At 35.4% G+C, this 10,728-nt stretch overlaps 1 protein-coding gene across 1 annotated transcript in view; it reads left to right on the top strand.

Annotated features, from left to right (window-relative positions):
- LOC126299170 (dystrophin, isoforms A/C/F/G/H) overlaps window positions 1–4,710 on the top strand; it is a 2,370,611-nt gene extending 2,365,901 nt beyond the window's left edge. The window contains exon 74 of the mRNA XM_049990931.1: window positions 1,316–4,710. Coding sequence (XP_049846888.1) covers window positions 1,316–1,443 — 128 coding nt within the window. The 3' untranslated portion in view covers window positions 1,444–4,710. The remainder of the gene's footprint in view (window positions 1–1,315) is intronic.
- The last annotated feature ends 6,018 nt before the right edge of the window (window positions 4,711–10,728 follow it).

A 10,728-nucleotide genomic window follows, 5' to 3' on the forward strand; every position in this document is an offset into this window, starting at 1 on the left:
CACCAGCAACTATATGTCCTGCACCATGCATTCCTACCGTGCAGCTACCTGGTGTCAGACAGTTTGCACCAACCTGGAGTTGCTGGAACTCTTGCACTGACTATCCCAACTGCATGTAATATGATGTTACCAGATGCATTAATTTCATAAATTTGGAGATGGGATTTTAAAATCCTGAAACCAGTCATTGTTTGAATAAATAATTAATACAACCAAATATTAATTATAATACCAATTACACTAAAATTGTTTTAAATAATACTGTCTTCAATGTAAACTTAATCAGGAAAACTTAATACTTATGAGACAACTCTTCTGTTTATGTGGGATTATAAATAAATTCTTCTTGTGGCAATGAAAAATAATTTCAAGATAGCATATTTATTGTCACCCAGAATAAAAATTTCCCTCTACAATCAGGAATTTTCCCTTGTACAGCCTTTTATAATATGCAGCTATTGCACTACTAACTTGCTGCATCTGCTGTAGTGTTTGGTAACTTGTCTTATTTTGTGTTATATGCAAACAGACTTTGAAATTGCTTGTTAATATATTCTAAATGTTTTTTTTTTTCTGAAACTGTCAGTTATACTTCATTGAGGAACAGTTTTGCACAATGACAGTTCCTTCTGCACTTTTATGCTTTGCCTACATCATTATTTTCAATTTCTAAAGAGCATGCCTGATATCACTGTTAACAAATACACATTACACACTTTGAAAAATACGTGTATTTTAGATGTTTTCCAAAAGAAAAAGCAGGGGAAGAGATTTATTCACACCTATTACTCATCTTCTTTGCTGTGTGCATGAGTCATTACAAAAAAAAACTTCTGTCATATTCCTAGTTCTTTGCTATGAAGAAGAGCTTGATCAGCGTTCTTTGGGTTCATTTTGTTTTGTAAGGGAAATTTTCTGTGCTTGAAGAACTGAAAACTTATTTGTTGTGTTATCAAAGGAAATATTTACACCATAAGCTTAAAATGGCTTGATATTTCCTCTCCACAATTTAGAGATGCATTCTATGCATAACAGGCATCGTAATTTATAATGCTTCGAAATCAAAGTTACCATCAGCAGATTTACATTCACCTATTTGTTGATTATTTGCTCTCAAAGACATGTTTTGATAGTCATGTGAAGGCTAAGAAACAATCATTATCAGCTTTATTCAGAAAGTTTTGATTGAGAAACTGTCAGTATACACTTTATAATGATTAACTGTTTGATATGTTATCATTGAAGATACACTCTTCAGTTAGAAAATTTGTGACATAATCATGTAATTGTATAGCAAGATTTCTTGAATTTTCAGGAGATTTGGGGAAAGCAGTTGGCGAGCTTGTGACAGTGATGACAGATGATGAACCACATTTGGGCCCACAGGATGATGACAATGATAATCAAGCTGACCATGGTTCAGCTAGGCAGAATAAAAAATGACATCATTTTAAGACTCTGTAATAAACGTTCATATCAGACAGCTATCTTTTATAGCTGTCCATGTCAGGAGTGATTTCCTTTTAATTTTATAAGTTAACCAAGGGCTGATAATCAATCCAATCATTCAGTTTTAATACAGTGAGAACTAAATGTCCACTCACAAAGAAATTTGGGATGAATTCTTTTTCACTATTGCTCCAAAATTCCATATTAAACTGAAATCAGCTTTGCACAAAATACATCACACGCGAAAAAATTATTTAGTGTAGTGTTACATACCTGAATTAATGTTGAACTTTGAAACCAAAACACATCCTACGTAACATATCTTCATGAAGGAAACATATGGTTCCTTTATTAATACTATCAGATAGAGTAAGTTTAATCTTGTTAATGTGTAACCACAGATGTATCTTTGTAAATAAATGACCAAAGTACTGCAGTCACTTATATATTCAGTACATAAATGTGCACATTCAAAAATCATATATCTTCATAGTAACATCATAATAAGGGAGACTTACAAACTGCTTTGGTAATAATTTAAAAGTGATCTAAAATTGCACAAACTGGTATTGTCTAACTTCTTTCGCTGTTAGGCCCTCCATAGTGATATGCTGTATGGTTCTATGTATGTTTGTTGCCATTAGAGTAATAAATGTGTTAGCTTTTGAGAGATAATTGTTTGATTGGAAAGGACTTTATATTGTCATTGCAACTCACAGTAAATTTAAGTACAGCAGAGGAAAAGCTTATGAATAATATGTCGTGAAAGAAAAATTGAACAGATGCAAACTCTGTATGGTGAGAAAATAAATGTGGCACAAGCTACTGTAGCGTTATTGTTAATTGCAGAATGTAAGACAAAAAGATTTGTGAATTATCTGCGATGGTGGTTATATAGCACATATCTTCGATGTTGACATTTTCATTGCCAAATTGAACTATTATTTTGATGATATTATTTTATTTTATTATATGCAAGTCTTTCTCAAATGAGTAGTGAAAATAATTCCCTCTAATTTGCGGTATTTCGTAGAAGTTTAAAGCTGTTGTTATAAATATGGAAATTAACTATTCGTGTTTAGAATTGCTTACATACAAAACCCATTAATGATATTGTAAAATGTTTCTAGTTAAATATACAAATGGAATTTGTTTGTTTCCCAGATTATAATGAGTAAAACTACAGCTTTTGGTATTTATTCCTGAAAAATATACCTATTCACAACATATCACCTCTATGACTATTTTAATGAAACTGAATAAAGTATTACATATGTGAATGGTACTAATAAATATAAGTAACTAATGCAATGTCACATCATTTCTAAAAAAAGAAATGGAATAATGGTACTACTTTTTTTGTATACTTGTCCCTATTGTAGTGTTAATGTTATTTTGACTATGCATGTCACATCCACATTTTCACAATTCTTACATTTGTGCATTTAATGCCACTATCATATTTTTCTGAAGTAGTATTATTCACTTATACAGTTATTGCCCTTCTGAGAAAAATGGTAAATAAAGTTATGTACTGGCATTAATTCAGAGTTTTTGTTGAAGTGAAGCAATCAATCACAGTAGTTTTGAGGAATATAAGCTCTGGAAAAGATACAGGATACTGGTCGCTCCCATAAGTTAGCAGTGGACATGTTTATTTGAACTGTCTCACAGTGATTAATTAGAAAAACTAGATTTTTTTACCTGCAGTTGTCTCTATGGAATATGTGGATGTAACATGCCGAATGTGATTGCTGTAGTAGTTTGTAATGAAAACAATTGACTGAATACTGTATGATGGTGTGCCATACATAGAAATAAATACATTAAAGGATCAAAAGTGAATAAATGTGGATGGAGTAAAGCTAATATATCTGTTAAGAGAAAGTTACATTTTCACTGTACATGTACCGGTATTCCAAAACGTAAAGTTTTTGCGGTCAATGTTTCCTTTCATAGGAGTATAGAGGTCTTCATTCCACCTTCTATTTGTATACTATTTTCATGTTAATTCCGAGTTCAGATCTTGTCAGTATTTGCTCTCTTCTGGAACTCAAAGTGAAAAAGAAGAGTGGCTATTTTAATATTGTATGCTGTGTTAATACATTTGTAACATGTATAAAGGGGATTTCATTTTCCAGTCTTACATATGTTCTTGAGTGTAATCACAATTGAAAATCATCTTTTTGTTGGTATTTTCATATTTGACGCTTTCATTTCTGGATATTACATACACAGTAACTATTCATTGAAAAAGTCACAAAATAATCCAAAAATAAATAATTATTCATACATTTATGTCAAATCGATCACACACAGCCATATTACTGATATTTCATGCCATGTAACTACACTGGGTCTGAAAAGCTGTTGGCAAAATATTCCTGATACACATATACTGCTGACATCATTTCAGTGTTGAAAAAATTGGAGCTGGGTTGCAGTTTTTGTTTTAATTTGCCAACTGTAAACTGAAAATTATTTTGAACTGTAAAGACATTGTAATGAAGAATATGTTAAAAATTATCTGTAGATGGCATACCATTTCCCCATGTCTCATACATTTCAATGATCATATCAAATTGATGGATACCATACCATGTAATTACTAGGATAGAATGTTAGTATTATTTTACTGTAATACACATTTAACAGTGAAACTTTTATAAAATACACATTGTTCCAGGCAATTTTACTGTTAATGTTTGCAAAATTTCCAAATGCATTAGTTGGAAGCTAATTGATATCTTAATTGAATATATGCCAACATGATTAATTATAAGGCCTGGCATTAGATTTGTGCGTACAGAAAATGCATACCAGTTCAAAGCAGCTGTAGATATTTGTACTTCAAATATGTAACTGTTACGTATCATAATGGATTATGTTTTGCCAAAAGCTTCAATGTTTGTTTAGTCAGGCCTATAATTACATGACTTTTGTCCATTAAATTGCTTTGAAATTGTGCATTAGGTATGACATTCCTAGGTAATTTAGAGACGAGTGCTTTACATTTCATTCACATTGCTACAATGTATAGAAAAATGTTTTGTTTGTAATTTTTTTTAAAAAAATGGGATCACTTTAGATTGTATTTGTAGATGGTTTTTTTATGATTCTGCATTGAGAACGTGCAACTGATTTCAGAATGTGTTGAATTGTTTGAGAAATTTCCATACTACTTTCATATGTATTTTTTTTCCATATGTCCTTCAGTTGATATGATTTCATAATAAAGATTTTTTATTACCAAAAACTGGAGACATTGTTGAAGCAATATTTATTATTGTAATGACCAGTAAATGGATGTGGGGAAACCCATTCTGGCCTCATTATGTTCTGAAAAATGGTTTTGTAGTGTTTACTTTCCCTGTTCCTTCATGAGGAGTGAATTGAAACTAATTATGTCATACTTTCGTTCTAGTTGTGAACAGGAAAAAGTTTATTTCAATATTACATTAAAAATGTAGTTTTCAAGTACGTACAATATTTTCAAATGGTTCTGTTAAAAACCAACAGTGAGTATCAGTATCACCACAGTGAGAGAGTGCCTTTAACTTTTTATAATGTTTTTGCAAAGACAGATCATGAGAGTTAGGTACAATCAAAGCACTTTTTGGGCATACTGATACAATTACACCACTGCTCTGTTTGGTGACATTTGGAAAAACAAAAATTACATCCACTTTTTCGACTAATATACATGTTGGCAGTATGAATAGCTTCACAAATGAGTTATCTGATAGCTGCAACAGCAGAGCACAGACAACAGTTTAAGGGTGTGGGCAAATACATGATCTGTATCTTTATTACGTGTTTGCTTACATTTCGAACAGCAGGGTAGATGTTTGTGGGACCCCGTTTCCTCACAGCGTTACATTGTTTTGTGATGATATGTTTCCGAAGTCCTCTTCATTGGCTTTTTCCAGTGCTCCAGGTAAAAGTATATAGTTCAGTTTCAAAATTACCTGTGTACATCAGAAAATTTGCCACCTTGTCCACTATACCTTAACAAAAACTGTACCACTGTCCATTACAATTTGCCAAAAACTGTTTCTCTACATAATTACTTCTTCTGGATATATAAGTTTGGGTGGCCTGCCTTAGCTACCTTACCATGTGTGATAAGACACACATACCTCACCATAAAGCCAATAGGTGCAACGTTTAAGTGGACAGACTAAGTGGAGGAATTCTAAAGGTCATGAATTGGAGTATTAATCTTGACCTGAGATACCTATATGAATTTTGTATAAATGGTATGGTGCTGCCAGATGAATGGAGGAAGTGGTGCTAGTACCTACTAATGTGGATGGAAGCAAAAATTACAGACTGGTTAGTCTCACCTGTGTTGTACATAAAATTTTTGGAAGACTCATCGACAGATATGTAAGCATCTTTTTGCATTAAACGAGATGGTAATGTAGCAGTTAACATGGATTTAGAGCAGCTTTTTTAATGTGAGATACAGGTAGCTGGTTTTCGGCAAGATATGCCAGAAGTGCTACACAGGACAGGGAAATGTGAGTATATAGCTATCAATCATTCCAAAGCTTTTGATGGGTAAATCACATGGTACTATAACAAAGACTGCAAGGTCTGGGTCTTGAAATGGTAGTATGTTGGGTCACAGCTGAGCATGAGCGTGGACGATCTCTCATCAAAGACAAAATGGAAAGATGAAATAGTGACGATAGAAGTATACCACAAGGCAGTAAATCGGGGCCATTGGTGCTAATTTATATCAGTGATACTTCAGAAGGGGTAAAATTAGAATTAAGACTGCTGATGACATAGTAGTGTAATATGAAGTGATAAAGTAGAAGGTAGTAAGATACTGCAAGAAGGATGTAGAAGTCACCAGATACAGAAAGCAGATAAATGTGATGTTGGAAAATGCAGAGGAGAGTCCACTGGTCTCATAAAACTTTAGTATCATTGTGATGCATTGAAATTCTCCACAGGAAACAAGTGTTTCCTCAATCAAGCTAACTGAAAAAATGTAATTGATATTTTAAATACTAAACAATGATACAAATGTAGAAAATGGTACTGGTACCACATTTTATTATTAAATGTCACAACGAAATAAACTGGCATTCAAAATTAAATTGAACAAGTTGAGAAAGCAGCACATTACATAAAAATAAGCACAAGGGTTAATGTTTTGGGCACTTCATTGTTAACGTCTACATTATAATATCCTCAGTGGTAAATCTATTTTCCCACATTATACTCCTCAAATACTTCTAAAGTCTTTTTAATGTATTATTGCTTCTTTCTGGAGTTGCTTCTGTCACAGGGATCATTACAACTATTATAATCACTTTATATATGGTTGGAAACATTTCTCTTTCATGTCTGCTGTGTGTTTCAATAACCAATGATTTAGTGTCTGGAAATTCCGTCATTTGTCTTTTCCATAATAAATATTCACCATGTGTGTGTTCAGTTCTGATGAAGGCACCATTTCCAAAATCATAAAATTTGATCAATGTTTCAAAATAATTTATATTTCCTGAGACAGACACAAGACAGGAAAGGGAAGCCAGAATATTTTTATGAGATAAAAGCCTGCTCCCTATTTCTTATCTTATAATGAAAGAATAAAAACACAATTCGGATCAGCAATGTCTATATTGAATAGATTGACTTTTCATTTATTTGTCCTCAGAATAATGTTTGGCACCTCATGTTTCTTACACTTTATTCTTGCTTTAGTAAAAAATTGTCTTTTGCACATTTTCTGATACCTAGCAATTGCCCTTTAAGCATTTGGTAGTGTCAGCTAAACCCAAATCTTTTTGTAGATATCTACTTAACAGTGAAATTGCTAAAGATGAATTCGCTTACAAAAAGGGAAACCATGAATGTCACTGTGTTGATAGAGTTTACGAATCAAATGTTGTCAGCTAATGTGTCACTGTGAATCCAATGGCTAATTTCAGCCAAACATTCACACACATGACCCAGAAGGTTGATGAAAATAATTAGTGTGTTGCCTCTCCATTCATCCCATCACGCATAGTTTCTTTAAACAGATTTTTGGTTTTTCCTAGGGCAAAATTCATCAGCCTTCTTTAATAAAATGTCTTGTCTCTTTGCAGTGTGTATTGTAGATTGTATTTTATTACTACTGTTGTCCACAAAGCAACTTATGCACAAGACATGTCAGTTCATAAAGTAATTTCTATGCACCCTTTTTTAAGATTACAATAATATGCTATCTTTGTTAAATATTCATAAATTTAAATCGTCTTCAATGGAGTAAAAGCAGTGATGCTGTAAATATGACTTTAAAGATTTCCTGAATGTTTTGATCTCGGCAATGGCTTTTATGTTTTTGGGAAGTTTGTCAAAGTTTAATTCCGATTTGGAAAGTACCATTTTTATGCAGGGATGTGGTGATTTGGGTCATATATAAATTTTTACTGTGTCTAGTAAAATGATCATGAATATCACATTTTTTTGTAATCTGCAGTCTTTACCTGTTACATCTATTTTAAAGAATATAAGGGTTTCCATAATGTAGATACATAGCAAAGCAGAGAAACCAGAGATATTAAACAGAGGTTTTCACAAGTCTAGGTTTGCATCCATACATGATTCTAATTGCCTTTTTTGCAGTTTTTTGATAGCTGTTTTAGTTTCCCCCAAAAGTGACCCCATATCTAAGTCAATTATGGAATTAGACACACTATCCATTCTTTTTTGCTCACTCTCTTCACTACAGCAAGGTTTTACTGAACAAAGAAGATGGTATGTCTTGCTCAGTTTTGCATTAAAGTACTCAATATGTTTATTACATTTATATTATTTTCCAGCCATAATCCTAAGTATTTGGTTTCTATACTGTTAACAATTGGTTCCTGGTTGATGGAGACACATGAGATGTACATATTCTTGTTTGGAGGATTTGGAATTTTAGTGCATAGTTTTTTTTCCTTTGGCTATCAAACGATAGAAACTTCAGACAGGAATATCAACAATGTAGGGGAAGACTGTAAAGAAGACACGTTAAGTTGCAGATAGGCACAATTAGAAGACACTTACATAAAGCTTTCGACAAGAGCCATCATCAGTAAAAGAGAGACATACATCATTCTAACACACAAGCAAGCAAACCTCATGCACACATGATCACCAACTACAGCGTCTCGGGCTGAATTTCATGGCTGCCATTTGCTTTCGGCCCAAGATGCTTGAGTTCGCAGTCATGTGTGCATTAGATGTGCTTGCCTGTGTGTATGAATGGTGTGTGTCTCTCTTTTACTGATCAAGGCTGTGGCCGAAAGCTTTATGTAAGTGTCTTCTAATTGTGCCTATCTGCAACTTAACATGTCTTCTTTATGGTAAATAGCAATCTATGTTTTCCTACATTTCTCATTTTTTGCTTTTTATTACAAGGTAATTATTCTGTCCACAGTTGCTATGTTGTTTAGTGGCTGTACTTCTTCCTTGCTGCCACCCACCCCCTCCCGTTTCATAGAATGGTATCATCAGCAAATGTGATTGTTCTAAGAGCATCCACATTTAAGCTTAGATCATTTATGTACAGAAGGGGCCCCGTTACTGATCCTTGGGGTACAGAATACTTAGTTAATTTGTAGTTTGGCAAGTGTTCAATGTTGTACCTGCCAGAGGTGGGTGCCAAGGAATAGGGTAGGTGCTTAAACAGTCAGCAGAAATGATTAGAAGCATACTCAATCTGAATGGCACTATCTCTACTAACTTCAGAGATTTCAAGAGACATCTGTCAGAGCCTAGTCACCATACATATACATAATCACAGATAGCTACTATAAACAGAATTGAGGCTTTGGCTGAAACCACTAGTAACCTCACTGCAGTGTCTTCTTATGCCAGTTCTGTGGTGACACTATGTGTGCATGCAGCAGGAGGTGAGTATTAGAGCCGGGCGCAGATTGGTGGCACTGTCAAGAGTGGGATGGTTTCTGCCCTGTGTGGTATTGATACGGATGACACCACATTCCCCCCCCCCTTTCTCTCCCAAAAATACTCCTTGCAATTAATGTCATTGTATATTGGTACTAGCAGAAACAACATTGTGGAGGTGGTCTGAACATAGGTGCCACAGAGGTGTGGGCAGATGCTTGGCATCCACTGCAGTTTCAGCTGAAACTGCAGTGGATGCCAAGCATCTGCCCACATCCTGACATGCATCTTATGAATGGCTGGAAACACTGGCTGAAAAACCAGCCATAAGGCACCCATGCCCAGAGACGGATCATCATCTTTCATCGATGAAGACGGGACAGAGGTCGAAGGGTCCACAGTGGCCACTGAAAGGCGGCAGGATGAAAGGAGGCCACCTTTTGTGGCTGGTGCTGCAGTGACGGTGACAGCGGTAGTGGCATCTTGCCAGCTGTTGGCTACCTGTCTTCATAGTACACTACTAGCCATTAAAATTGCTACACCAAGAAGAAATGCAGATGATAAACAGGTATTGGACAAATATATTACACTAGAATTGACATGTGATTATATTTTCACCCAATTTGGGTGCATAGACCCTGAGAAATCAGTACCCAGAACAACCACCTCTGGCCGTAATAATGGCCTTGATACGCTTGGGCATTGAGTCAAACAGAGCTTGGATGCAGCTTCAACACGATACCACAGTCCATCAAGAGAAGTGACTGGTGTATTGTGGCGAGCCAGTTGCTCGGCCAGCATTGACCAGACGTTTTCAATTGGTGAGAGATCTGGAGAATGTGCCCGCCAGGGCAGCAGTCAAATATTTTGTGTATCCAGAAAGGCCCGTACAGGACATGAAACATGCGGTCGTGCATTATCCTGCTGAAATGTAGGGTTTCGCAGGGATCAAACGAAGGGTAGAGCCACGAGTCGTAACTCATCTGAAACGTAACGTCCACTGTTCAAAAAGTCGTCAATGCGAACAAGAGGTGACCGAGACATGTAACCAATGGCACCCCATACCATCACGCCGGGTGATATGCCAGTATGGCGATGACGAATGCGTGCTTCCAATGTGCGTTCACTGCGATGTCGCCAAACACAGATGCGATCATCATGATACTGTAAACAGAACCTGGATTCATCTGAATAAATGACGTTTTGCCATTCGTGCACCCAGGTTGGTCATTGAGTACATCATCGCAGGCACTTCTCTCTGTGATGCAGCGTCAAGCATAACCGGAGCCATGGTCTCTGAGCTGATAGTCCATGCTGCTGTAAACATCGTCGAACTGTTCATGCAGATGGTTGTTGTCCTGCAAATGTCCCCATCTGTTGACT

This window comes from Schistocerca gregaria, chromosome X (assembly GCF_023897955.1).
Source record: "Schistocerca gregaria isolate iqSchGreg1 chromosome X, iqSchGreg1.2, whole genome shotgun sequence".
NCBI classification, from domain to species: domain Eukaryota; kingdom Metazoa; phylum Arthropoda; class Insecta; order Orthoptera; family Acrididae; genus Schistocerca; species Schistocerca gregaria.